This window comes from Ailuropoda melanoleuca, chromosome 13 (genome assembly GCF_002007445.2).
Source record: "Ailuropoda melanoleuca isolate Jingjing chromosome 13, ASM200744v2, whole genome shotgun sequence".
Lineage (NCBI taxonomy): Eukaryota > Metazoa > Chordata > Mammalia > Carnivora > Ursidae > Ailuropoda > Ailuropoda melanoleuca.
This window is the reverse complement of record NC_048230.1, coordinates 3,418,807-3,431,864: the sequence shown is the minus strand read 5'-3', so window position 1 is coordinate 3,431,864 and position 13,058 is coordinate 3,418,807. Positions and strand designations below refer to the sequence as shown.

General features: G+C 52.1%; 1 protein-coding gene across 5 annotated transcripts in view; it reads right to left on the bottom strand.

Moving 5' to 3' along the window:
- SLC6A4 (solute carrier family 6 member 4) overlaps window positions 1-11,765 on the bottom strand; it is a 31,771-nt gene extending 20,006 nt beyond the window's left edge. For 3 of the 5 annotated variants that reach the window (XM_034640502.1, XM_034640501.1, XM_034640500.1), the window contains exons 1-8: window positions 11,744-11,764; window positions 11,437-11,497; window positions 9,469-9,820; window positions 5,910-7,789; window positions 4,742-5,196; window positions 2,516-2,650; window positions 1,157-1,376; window positions 200-338 (exon numbers count right to left, since the gene is read on the bottom strand). In XM_034640502.1, coding sequence (XP_034496393.1) covers window positions 200-338; window positions 1,157-1,376; window positions 2,516-2,650; window positions 4,742-5,084 — 837 coding nt within the window. In that variant the 5' untranslated portion in view covers window positions 5,085-5,196; window positions 5,910-7,789; window positions 9,469-9,820; window positions 11,437-11,497; window positions 11,744-11,764. Of the gene's footprint in view, window positions 1-199; window positions 339-1,156; window positions 1,377-2,515; window positions 2,651-4,741; window positions 5,197-5,909; window positions 7,790-9,468; window positions 9,821-11,436; window positions 11,498-11,743 lie in introns of those variants that run through there. The other 2 variants (XM_034640503.1, XM_034640499.1) reach the window with 2 other exon arrangements.
- Between the last annotated feature and the right edge of the window lie 1,293 nt (window positions 11,766-13,058).

Sequence of the window (13,058 nt, the reverse complement as noted above, 5' to 3'; positions counted from 1 at the left end):
AAATCATGTGATGGTTCCTGGGATTGGCTCATTTCTAGAATTCTTGACCAGATTTGGCGAAGAGACATTGGGCATCACGAATCGTGTTTGCTGTGGAAGGACGCAATGTCCCTCTGCCTCTGGCTGTCCAGGCTACTGAGTTCTGAGTTTGACTCCTCTGCGGCCCCTGGCCGGCCTGGCTCGCACCAGCTCCCCTTACCTTGCCGGACATTTTGACACCCTTCCAGATGCTGAAGTAGATGACAGTGAAGATGAGCATGATGCAGAGGGACAGCTGCCAGCTGATGCCCCCCAGGTCCTGAAGTCCCTTGGACCGATGGATCTGCAGGACGTGGCGCCTGGAGTGAGTGGTGGAGAAAAGCCCGTGAGATGGCCTGAGCAGCGAGCGGAGCCGGCGGCCTGCCATACCTCCGACAGGTGCCAAGGGAAGAAACGGGCACCGCGCTGCAAGGACCGAGCGGTCACCAAGCCTCGGAAAGAGCTGGCTCTGCCCCTCCTCAACGACAGAGCAGCGCATTCGGCCCACAGTCCCTGGGAAGAGCACTCAGCCCCCGAGGCCGGCTCCCAGGCATCTCCTTACCCAGCTGGGGCGGCTTTTGTACGTGTGGGTGGTGGGTCCCTTCCCACCCCACAATCACTCTCTCTGGGGCTGCAGCTGCCCGGAATGCTGGCATTAAAGAGTACTGCGTACTCCAGGCATCTTCTTCCAAAGGGTAGGTGCCACTTGTGAAGCGAACACATGACACCAGAGACTCTGAATAGCTGCAAGCTGCTGCAGCAGGGGGAGGCTTTGATTCCCCGACAACGGGCAGAGCGGGGCCCAGGAGGAAGGGTGGTTTTGACACCTGACTCCGCGGAGTCATTTTGCAATGTGAACCGCCTGGGGACAGCCTGGCCTGGCACATTACAAGGGTGGGGGGACAGCCCAGAGGGCCAGATTAGGGAGCACTCGAGGTCGAGTCTGCCAGCTGCACATGTGCCTGGGGCCAGCCCTGCCGCTCCCTCACCTACATTTACTCCTCTTGCCTTAAGAGCTTCGTTTCTCGGAAACCAGGAAAGAGGCTTAGAGCCCCTGGCCCCGCCTCCCTCCACAGAAGCCACGCCCCGGGGGTGTGGCCTGCCTCTAGCAGACCACCCCTCACTTACATGCACTTACGTGTAAAATTCTTCTGCGGGGGACGTCGAGTGCAGCGTCCAGGTGACGTTGTTCCCGGAGAAGTAGTTGGTGCAGTTGCCGGTGTTCCAGGAGTTCGTGCAGCTGGTCCAGGGCAGCTCGTCGGTGAAGGAGGAGACGAGGTAGTAGAGCGCCCAGGCCATGATGGTGTTGTAGTAGGAGGCGATGTAGAAGGCGATGACGCAGATGGCGTAACCGATCCCTGGGAGAGAGGGGAGGGGCCACGTTTACAGGGCGGCCCGACAGTGGCAGACTGACCGACCCGGGGGCCTTGGAGGGCCCTGCAGCTCAGGGGAGGGGGAGTGCTGGGGGCTGCCGTTCCCCAAGACTCTGGGAGATGGCTGACAGGTGGCAATGTGGTAAATTCCTTAGATGTATTTGCAACATCACACATTTGGGAAAATGTGTGTGTGTGTGCTGTTACTGCTTTAAACTTTTTCTATTTCAGCTGCTTTATATTTTTTTAAAGATTTTTATTATTTTTTTATATTATTATTGCTTATTTGAGAGAGAGTGAGCGAGAGCACAAGCGGGAGAGGGTTAGAGGGAGAAGCAGACTCCCCGCTGAGCAGGGAGCCTGATGGGATGCGGGGCTCGATTCCAGGACCCTGGGATCATGACCTGAGCCAAAGGCAGCCACTTAACGGACTGAGCCACCCAGGTGCCCTATTTTGGTTGCTTTAAAAAATAGTTGTATTTGGGTATAGTGGACACACAATGTTACATTAGTTTGAGGTTCAGGTGTACAACAGGTGATCTGACAATCTATGTCATGCTCTGCTCACAAGTGTAGCTGCCATCTGTCACCACACAACGCTATTACAGCACCATTGGCTATATTCCCGGCACTGTGCCTTTCATCCCCGGGACCCATTCATTCCGTAACTGGAAGCCTGTACCTCCCAGTCCCCTTTACCCCTTTTACCCATCCCCCACCTCTTTCCCGCTGGCAACCATTAGTTTATCCTTTATATTTATAGGACTCTATAAGGTTTACTTTTATTTTTTAAAATGCTTATTGTACTTTATTAAGTTTATTTTTTTTTTTTTAGTAATCTCTACACCCAACGTGGGGCTTGAACTTATGACTCTAAGATCAAGAGTCACATGCTCTAGCAGCCAGATGCCCCAAGTTTACTTTTAATTGCCATTTATTCTGTTTCCCTTTAACAATCTCATCCCACTTGAGCAGTCAAAAACTGAATTACTCAAGTTATCGCCCAGAGATACCTTAAGGCTTAATTGATTCCAGAAGAAGGTCCCCAGCTCCCATACATAGATGGAAATTACCTATTCTCTGCGGATCCACTTACCCGCCCCCCACTCAAGCCTTTCAGTTACCTTTGAAAATTGGGCAGATTTTCCTCCATATCGAAATGCATCCGTTTCGGTGGTACTGGCCCAGCGCGAGCTCCATGTAGAACAGTGGGATCCCCCCGAAAATGGCCATGATCGTGTAGGGCAGGAGGAACGCCCCTGAGGCAGACAAAAGGCATTTTCACCTCCTGCTCACATCTGCCCCAGGACAGCTCAACTGATCTGGACACGCGGGGTCGCGCCGAGATTCACGGGGCCATCGGATGCTCGAGTCTCATGAAGCCACTCTGTGCTGAGTGACCTCACACTATGCTCCCCTGGGCTTAGCGCGTTCCCAGAGCTCCACGGTCAAATGGGGTTTCAGAAGTAAATGAAGGAGGCAGAGAGTATGTGGAAAGAAAGCTGGGTTTGGGATCAACAGACCAGGCCGCAATCGGTTGTGCTTCTAATCACCAGGAGGACCCTGGGCCACCGCCCCTCCCTGAACCTGTCTCTTCTCCTATGAAATGACAGGGTTGAGGAGGGCTGAGCTCCCCAAGGCCAGCCACACGAGGGAATCACAGGGAATCACCGTCGAGCTTAGGAACGCACGTCCACCCAGACCCCCTGATGCGGAAGTTCCAGGTGTGGGTGTAAGCGGCCCAGGTGATTCTGATGCAACGAGAGTGAGACCCTTGGGACAGATCACCTGTGACAGGCTGCATAACGGCTGCAGTCATCCGCAAGCCCCTGAATTCCTAACTGTGTCCATCGCTCTTACCCCTGGCTGCCGACCCTCATTACTGATACAGGGCTCTATCGCCACAGTTCCACTAAGTCCCTTCTGGACCCCCTTTGCAGATGTGGCTGGAAAGGGTAGTTTGTCACAGAACGAGGAAGCGCGGGGCTGCTGCGTCCCTGGAGATGCCGGCGTCCCCTGGCGCTCGTGGCTGAGGCAGAATTTGGAAACACCAAGGTGGGGATCACTCACCTGCCACTTTAGTCTCAACCCAAGGGGTGGGTCAGCTGTGATTTTCTCCACTAACTTTCCCTCCCATAAGGTGCTGTGAACCTAGAAACCAGAATTCGGGCAACTCAGAAAGGTCCCACCTCACTTAAAATCGCTCTGGGTACATCTGGCTGGAGAATAAGAACCACGTTGTATTCTCATGGTGTTTGCTTGATGGGATTTATGGTGGGGAATGAGTGTAGGAAAAACGTCACCAGCGCCCCAGTCCCTGAGAGAAAGCTCAGGCTAAAGGTGAGCCCTCCCAAGCTGGAGGTGACTTCTGCTCCTCCCAGGCAGGGAGGGCTGGGCTTGGGGGGGGGGGTGCCCAGAACTGCCTTTGCAGCCACGAGGACCAAGGTCCTTAAAAAATGCAGCAAATCCAGGCAGCTCTGTGTCAGGCCATGGAGGAAATGAGGACACTAATGAATTCTCCCCAAACTTCATTTTAGCTGCCCTCCCAAGTCATTTGCCAGAGTCTCTGTCAAAATAAGTATTGACTGATTTGACTTCCATTTCTCATCCTTTTCCCATTTTGATAGCAAGTCCAATATCAACACAGAGGGCCCATACCTACTCACTCCTCTCCACTCTACTCCCTGCGGCTCCCACAGCCATGCCTACAGTCAGCCTCTCTTTCTGATAATCTACAAGTTAGTTGCTCTGAAGGTGTTGGGGGGTCAAAGGAGGAATATGAAATAGTCTCTAGCCTCAAAAACCTAGCACTCTTGTAGGAGACAGAAGGCAGATGCATTGTATGGTTTGGCGTCATCATGAAGGCCCTGCTGTGGCTGGGTTCAACTCTGGCTCATGCTCACATTCCAACTCACGGCTCTGGCCCTAGCAGACATGCTTCTCTGACCAGGCGCAGGTCCAAAGGCCCCCCTGGGACCCTGGGGCCCCTTTCCAGGTTTCCCCTACACAGATCTGGCCTCTCTGGCCTCTGCCAAGCAGAGCCTGCATAGTGCGGACTGCCATTCTCACATCTCACTGTGACAGTGGAGCTTGGGTAACGCAGGGATGAGGAGGGGGCTCTCCCATACATGAGGCACTAGGGATGCTGAAAATCTGCTGAGGTCAGGTTTGGGAGAGCTTTTATCCAACTTCATAACCCAGGGAGCCTCAGACATGCTGACTGTGTTTGGGACCAGCTTGAAAGTCTAAGCAATCATGCCCCCAGACTCATCAGTTACACAAGACAGAGAAGACATGACCTGCAGACCATCCCCGGGTCAGAGCCTCCGCTTGTGGCCCGTGATACTGACCCCCTCCATTCTGGTAACATATGTAGGGAAAGCGCCAGACGTTGCCCAGGTCCACGGCATAGCCAATGACGGAGAGGAGGAAATCCATCTTCTTGCCCCACGTCTCCCGGTCCCCTTCATGAGCCTCAGCCACTAGCACGGTGGTGGCAGCCGGAATGGAGTGCCGAGTGTCATCTCCGGCACCCGGGCTCGGCACCGCTGAGTACCCGTTGGAGATGTGGCCAGGCTCCACCTTATCCTCAGGGACAGGGACACCCTTCTGCAGAACTCCATTTTCCTGACAATCTTCTTTATCCTTACACGCTGACTGTTCCTTCTGGGAGTTTAAGGGTGTGGTCTCCATCCTGCTGGCTAGGAGATGACAGTGACACCCATCTGCTGAGGACCGGAGCCGAATTCTCTGCACTCAGCTCTGTGGATCTCCTCGGAGCTTTGTATCAATGGGATTGAGAGCTCTGTTGGAAAGGCACACAGCAAAGGGAGAACAGAATTACGCATTCCACTTGTCTTTGGTATTAACTCAACAGACATCGTAAATGACATGAATTAATGGGATTACAAATGCATCTGTCAGTCATGAAACATCCTGTTTGCTGTATGGCCGTCAATAAAATCAACTACAGTTTTCAACCTAGACAAGGTATCAAATCACAATCAAGTCATTTGAAAAGGAAAAAAACCAAAACAAAACAAACAAAAACAGACGGCAAACCACCCAGGTCTTGCATCGGCTCTAAGAACAGAGTACTGACTTCATTTGTGGGACTGGAATCGCATCCTGGAGTTCACCAGTCCCTCAGAAGAAAGTAAGAAGACGGCTTGCTTCACCAAAGCTCTGCAGAGCTCTTACCTTGTCCTGGAAGCTGTGCTGGGAAAAGAAACACAAAGAAAGAAGCAGTCGCTGCGTGCAAATAAACGAGGACAATCCTAAAGCCGTTTAAGCCGAGCATGCCGTGTATTTTACAGAAATTATAGGTATAACTTTAAAAGGACAAGAGCAAAGGCACCCCTCGCTCCTTAGCTGTGGACTTTTCCCCTCTTCCTGTGGCCCAGCCCTTCAAGATTCTAGCTGCTTCTGGCTGTGTCCAGTCCATCTGTGCTTCGCCGAGCTGTGTTCGCAGTGTGCCCCTGCAAGACCGCCCGGGCTTGGAAGGGCCCTGCTGCTCACCGTGCGTTCTGCCTGCCTCTCCCAGCAAGTCTGAGGCAGGGATCTATCCGATAGGCGGCTACAGTGGGCAGGCGGGGAAAGCCAGAAGAGCCGGGGAGAAGGGCATGCGGGTTCCAGACGTCAGCATGGCCGGTGTCCCCGTCCCCACGCAGCCTGGTGGGGAGGGCTAGCCGGGGCCTCGGTGCGGGGAAGTCAGAGCAGCAATCTGGACCGAGGCCTCACACGTCAAACGTGGGGCAGAAATCCAAGCCCTCTTGGACTTTAAACCTGTGGCCTGTTATAAAGTAGTAAGGAGCCAAGACCTTCCAGCTAACTTCATTTCATCTGGGCCTGAACTTTTCAAGCTCTTGAAATAGTCCAAGAGTTTCTGGTCACATTAGCTCAGGTCACATTCTGCCTTTCGAGATGTCTAGGGATGACTGCTGTCACTATTCACAATGGCAAAGTTCTGATATTACCCCTTCAAATCCCACAGTGGGAGGATGGCTAGAAATGGATAGCTAAAATAATGGCACTGTCTCCTACCTCTTTGGGGCTTTCAGTGACTAGAACTTAACTGTCCACACGTGGAAATGTGAAGATAAAAATGCAGCGAAAAATTAGAACACAAAGCAGTGGATTCACACGGATGATTATGTACATGAATTTGGGCAAGGATGAGAAATGAACACGAGGGGCTGCAAGTTATTAGAGCTCTGTGTTCGTTGGGTTCTTTTTTCTGTAAAGTAGAAAATGAAAATTTAAAAGGGATTGATTGTTGCCGAAAATATTACAGCAACAAGAGAGAGACCAGCTCTTTGGATCTACAGTGTGTAAATAAGGGGACGGGGTGGATGTCCTGGGTTCTACCCTACCCAGCTGCTCGGCCCGACCCCCTGACCCTACCCCGGGCTCAAGGATGCAAACACCACTCAGAGAAGAACAGGAATTTCTGATGAAGAGTGATCGAGATAAAACCCCACTGTGCTCGTCTCTATGCCGCTCTCCAGTCTCTCCCAGTCCCTGTCCGTGGACTTTTCAGATTAACCACACTTTCTCTCATTCACCGTAAGGAACCATGCACCAGGCCGAGGGATTTTTTTAAAGTTCGTAATTTTTTCGAGAGATGATGCGGTGCCAGTGTATGTAAATACACAGCTGAATGAGACCGGCACTTTGTGGTCTCTGTGTTGTTTGAAGAAGGCCTCTGCCCTTCCCTTTGGCCTCTATCAACGGCGTGTTCTCCACCTTGAACACTGACGAACTTCAAGGCCAGATGCCAGAGATAAAGCACTTTACCACGTGCAGCCCGATGGCACCCAACGGGCAGAGCCTGCCCTTGACCAAGGTTCCTCCTCCCCCACCTTTCTTTCTCCACCTTCAAAATTTTACCCCGAGTTTTCTGCAGGCATTTCTTCCTATCCGGACACCACCTTGTTGCTCTCATTGAAAGTGCAGCTCGGGGGCGTCTGGCCCGCTCAGTGGGTGGAGCGCACGACTCTTGATCTCCGAGTCGTGAGTTCGAGTCCCAGGTGAGGTGTAGAGACGACTTAAAAACAACACAAAACACTACAGCTCAGAGAGCAGCTGTACCATCCAGTCTTTCTCTGGCACGTCCCCCACGTCCATGGGAGGGGCACGTCGCCCACCTCCAAAGAACATCGTGGTGGGGGGAGCAAACACTTAGCCATACTAGTGACGCTATCACCTTCCTCACGCTGGGGTCTAGTGAGTCGTTCTAGGATTCCTGTACTTTCCCCCTTGGGGCGTCCTGCAGGGAAGCTGGAAAGCGTGTGTGTGTCGGTGAACTTTTTGGGGCAATGTGTGTTCTTCAGTATCTTCAGGGGTTCATCCCCTGAGGCAACTGATCTTGATTTCTCGGCACCTGTCCCGAGCGGCTCCTAGAAGAATAATGCACACGTCTCTATTTTTCTTCTGAGCATTACAAGGACCTTGTTTCCTGAAATATCCCCCAGTACTTTTTTTTTTAAATGGCATCAACAGGCTGAAATGGCCCACGTCCTAAGAAAGCCTGTTAAGAGGGCTCTTTGGCTGACTCATGACTTCAGGCTGGCCTCTCCAGCCAGCTCCGGGCTCTAGCACTACTGATCACAGACCCTGGGGTACAAACGTAAGTGACAGCCACCCAAAGCCACCAAACGGGCAGGAGACGCACATCTCCTTTTTTTCTGCCTCTCCCAGTTGGAAGAAAGTTCCCCCTGGTGACTCATCCAGTTGGCCGGGAGACGACGACGGCCTGGCCCGGAGCCCCTTCTGCCGGCAGGACGCTGCCCGTGGCTCCCACTCTCCTTTCCTGCTTTTCTGATTCTACAGAGCAACGGCCACCTTTTCTCCTGAGACCAGCGGGTCACAGTTGAGAGCAGGCTGCCCCGGGAATATAGAAGTAACAGTTAAGAAAATTGGCTTCTAAGAATGTTCTCTTAAAAGCTTTCTTTTTTAAAAGATATTTTTATCCTGCTGGGTAAAGATTGCAAACGAGGTCAATATTACAGTGTGACCTCCTCCAGGCAGCCTTTGAGTTTCTCCACGGCCAGAGAAAGCCCCAGAAACCTTCCTTTGCACCTTGAACATGGGCTCTTGCACCAGGCTGAGCGGGTGAGAGGCTGGGGGTGGTGCCACATCACCCTGCTGCTCGCTGGGTTGACAACCTGACACGTGGGACCCTCACCCCCGCATCTCCACACATGGGCAGCAGCACGGCAGTGTCTTGCGGTGGTGGGGGGGGCTGCCAGCCCACTTCTTTTTTTTTTTTTTTTAAAGATTTTATTTATTTATTTGACAGAGATAGACACAGCCAGCGAGAGAGGGAACACAAGCAGGGGGAGTGGGAGAGGAAGAAGCAGGCTCATAGAGGAAGAGGCCTGATGTGGGGCTCAATCCCACAACGCCGGGATCACGCCCTGAGCTGAAGGCAGACGCTTAACCGCTGTGCCACCCAGGCGCCCCTGCCAGCCCACTTCTGTTCACGCTCCTGCTTCCTCTCAGCCCAGGGGGTGGGCTAAGTCACTCCGCTCCCCTCCCCCACCCCAGGAGAAAGGATTGTTTCTATTTAAACTTCTTCTGATCAAATCTCCATTTCTCATCCCACAAACTCTCTCTGTAGCCAGGGGAACCAGTATCAGAACAAGCATGTAATTACAACGATTAGTCATTAAACCACCCAGACCTTTGGAAATGTCCGTGACCCGACTTGTCTGTTTGACGTCCGTCAGCACGCTCTAAGCAGAAACACTATAGAAAGTTTGTACTTTGACTTCACTTGTTGAGATCAAAGTGAGTTCATTTCTCAGGACACTCGGTTTTCATTTTCAGAAACCGCAGCAAACCCAGTACGAACAATGGGTGTACCACGGAGAACAGATTAATTATAGGTCATATGGCCAAGTGGCAATTCGCCTTTTCTCTTCGGAGAGGGAGTATGGAGTTCCCAACACCCCCACCCCCCGCGGCCGGGGGGCGAGAGCGATGACAAAGCTCTGGTGTCCACTGATGGGGAGCCCTGAGCCTGGCCCCCACCACGCAGCAACGCCAATTCTGCAAAGACATTCTGTATACCTACTACGTGCCAGGCTCTCGGAGGCAAGGCAGGCGCCGTCCTGCCCGCATGGAGTTCCTGGCGCAAGGCCAAGCTCTGACTGTGGGAACACAGTACTTATGCTGAAGGAGGGAGAGGCAGGTGGTGCTCGAGATCCCTGTTGCACATCCCATCGTAAACGGAGCTTTCAGCCGACCTGACGCAGCACGTTTCTGCAGCTCACACTTCTAGCCCCGAGGTGCCTTCAGAGTCGACAAGACTTCCTTTTGTCCCTGTTGCTCAGCTTCTGCCGAAGGAGCCGGGATCTGAGTGGTTCTGACTCACCGTTGCCCGCAGCGTAAGACGGTGGTTTGTACGTGGACCCAAAGGGACTCACCTTTCAAACAAAACAGACTTCACCGTGTGAATGGGAAGGGCAGGGGAAATCCGTCTCTTTTTGGACACAAGGGGTAGACATGAACACCATTTTCCCAACCAAAGAATTCTTTGTGTGAGACGGTCGGACAGGTCAGGTTTTTGGAGAGGGATTAAACAGGCTATAATCCTTAGGGCCGTCTGGGGCAGTTACCATGAGAAAGGACAAAGGTCTCTGTCCAGAATTTTCCCTGCCTGGGAGAGGGGAGCTTCGAACTTCTGTGCACGCAGAGTGTAGAAGAGAGAGGATGAGCCGTGTGTGGTGTGGTTGACATCGCCCCAGAGGCTGGGCAAATATACAACGGATTATTTATCTTGACATCAATAAAAAGAAATGGGTTTGGCCTAAGTCGGCCTAAGTAGCCCTTCTCTAGTGAACGTGGCCGGCTGAGCCTAGACTATCCACCTTCCGGAGGCATCATTTAGCTGTCTCATGCCCACACCTCATGGCTCACTCATCTGCCCTGGAACCCCAGACCCGCCGCCTACTGGCTATGTGACTTCGGGCAGGTCGCTTAAGCTCTCTGAGCTTTCACTTCCTGGTGTGTAGAAGCAGGCCATTAACATCCCTGCTTCCTAGAGCTGAGGTGGGCAATGAAGGGTGACGGATGCTTCTCTCAGTGGCTGGCACGTGGAAACCTTCAATAAATGACAGGGAGTCGATGGCCAGTGGGCCACCACACATGCACAGCCCATGCCGCCCTCCGGCTTACACCCCAGTCAGGGGAACGGGGCCCAGAAGCAAAGCGACTCCACCCCCTTCCACAGGCCCTCCCTGACTGCTGGTTCCTCTCAATCAGCTCCTCTCCGTGGGGTCACTGGGAAAGCTGTAAACGGCAGATTCCTGGGCTGCTGTCCCAGAGATCCATGTGGGTGCTGCATGCTTAACAGGTGCCCCAGGTCATCAGGGGCAGGTGGGCCACCGAGCGCGCCCAAGTGTATCCCTACCCCACGCCGTTGCTGCCCCAAATTATCCCTTGTCCTTTGAGGCCTGGCTTAAGTTTCCACCCACCCCCCTCCATGAAGCTTCACTCACCAGAGCCCAAAATGATCTCTCTCTACTCTGTACGATTACTAATATGAAATTCATCACTGATTATCGCGTATTATTAGTTACCCTTTTATGTCTGTTTGCTTTGGATGCCCTGGCAGCAGGGGTGATGGCTCATATATCCCTGGGCTCACATACTTGCACAGCTGCCAGCACGGAGGTTCTATTTCGGGTTCCTGGGTGCAGGGCCCAGGGAGCCCCAGCCGCCCTCCTGGCAGTTTTGAGCCTCAGGTGAGGCACTACCCTTTCGTCCCCGGGGTCCCATTCTCAGGGGCCCCTCCCCATCCCTCACTCTTCAGGAAGATGTGCTGTGCATCTTGGTGGGGGTGGGGGGAAGGGAGAACTGTCACAACATTTTCATGGGCTATGGACTAGAAAAGACGGACATGTCTGGGATTAAAGAAGAGTCCGGGTTGTGCTTTTAGACTTTGAAACAAGTACCAGCAGGCACACCCATCAGCGGTCTGTGCTTCAAACAATCATTTGTGAGTTGCTTGTTTGGAACGTGGAATGTATTTTCTACCTACCGAAATCAATCTTGTAAACGGCGGTCAGCCTCCTACACCAGCTTACAGAATCCTAGTTTGCCTGGAAAATACGGAAACATCTAAAATGTAGGCTGTGGGACACGGCATTGTGAAGTATGACAAAAGGGGGTACGGGGACAATGAGGCTGATTGGGAGGCATCTATCATCCGTCCTTTCTCTTGAGAAAAACTAAGTTTCAGGAGAGGACAGGAAGTGGGGAGCCTCTCAGGCCCCTGAGAGCCGGAGAAGGTGAGGACACACACTTGTTATTACATTGAACCACAGTGTAATAAACCCACAACTCACATTTTGCTGAAAACGAAACTGCAGCCTCTGTGTTTCTGTGTGGACACGGCCAGAAAAGGACTCGGGAAACTCAAAGAGTTGATGCGTTAGGTCAGGCGGGATGAGGAGGGTCACTCACACCTTTGAAACCCTCCTTTATGGTTGTCGTAACACAATTTATGCCATAAATAGAAATCAAGATCGGAAAACGTGGCAGCATTTCCAAACACAGATGCTCTCTTCTTTAATACGGCATATATCGTGAAAACTACTTTTGTGTAGAACAGACATGATTAGACCCACAAATGGAACCAAGAGGGGGAGACGGGGGGAGGGGGGGAGAGAGAACACCAGCCCCTCCCCCTCCCCGGGGAGAGACGGTGGATTTATCTGTGGCAGCTGAGCAAAACAGAGAGAGAGAAGTAGGAGAGAAGTAGGGAAGAGGGAGAAAGGGATTTGAAGTGGAATTAGGTACGATGGGAGTGCTGGAGGCAAGGGGAAAGGGGAAGCTGGGCCTGTTGCTCTGGGTGGGGCAGGGAGCTGAGGGGAAGGCTGAGGTCAAGCCCCAGAGTGGAGGCGGCCACGGAGGCCACAAGAGAATGTTGCTTGAAGGGAAACTCTACTCAGGTTGAGAAGTTCTGAAATGTGCTCTACGATGTGTCACACACGCAGTTTGGGAACATTCATGACAATCAGTTCATCGTTACACAGTATTGATCTAGGCCTCAGAGGCACAGAGGTGAGGGTAAGAGGTGGTTTCAGACCCCTGGGCGTCTGTGGTCTCAAGAAGTAACCCTCTGTGCTACAGAGGATGCCATTGAGAGAGTGGGGGAAATTGAAATAAAGACTGAAATAAAGACTGTAATATTTGTATATTTGATAATAGTTTCTCAAACTGTGTCCCAAATGTGATAATAATGGGGCCCTGCTTATGTAGGTGAATGTCCTCGTTCTCAGGAGAGGAGAGGTGAAGTATTTACATGTCCGCAAACTCTCGGAAGTTCAACAAAAAATTATATTATATATAGATTGTATCCTTGTCACATGAATTATGTTGCACATATTATACAGAATGGATCAAACTATATATAATTACATTTGCAAAAATTAGAGCCAGTGCACACGCAAACATGACAACATGGTAATGACTGGCGGCTCTGAAGGAAGGTTCACCGGACCGTTTCTCTGACTTTTCAGCTGAAATGTTTGAACAGAAAAAACTGGGGGGAGGAAAATCATTATAGTCTTAGGAGCACTGGGAAACCTCCAGTCAGTCAGACGTCCCTGCGGCCCGGGGCTCGCCCAGAATAGCATATCTCCTTTCTCCTCTCTCCTC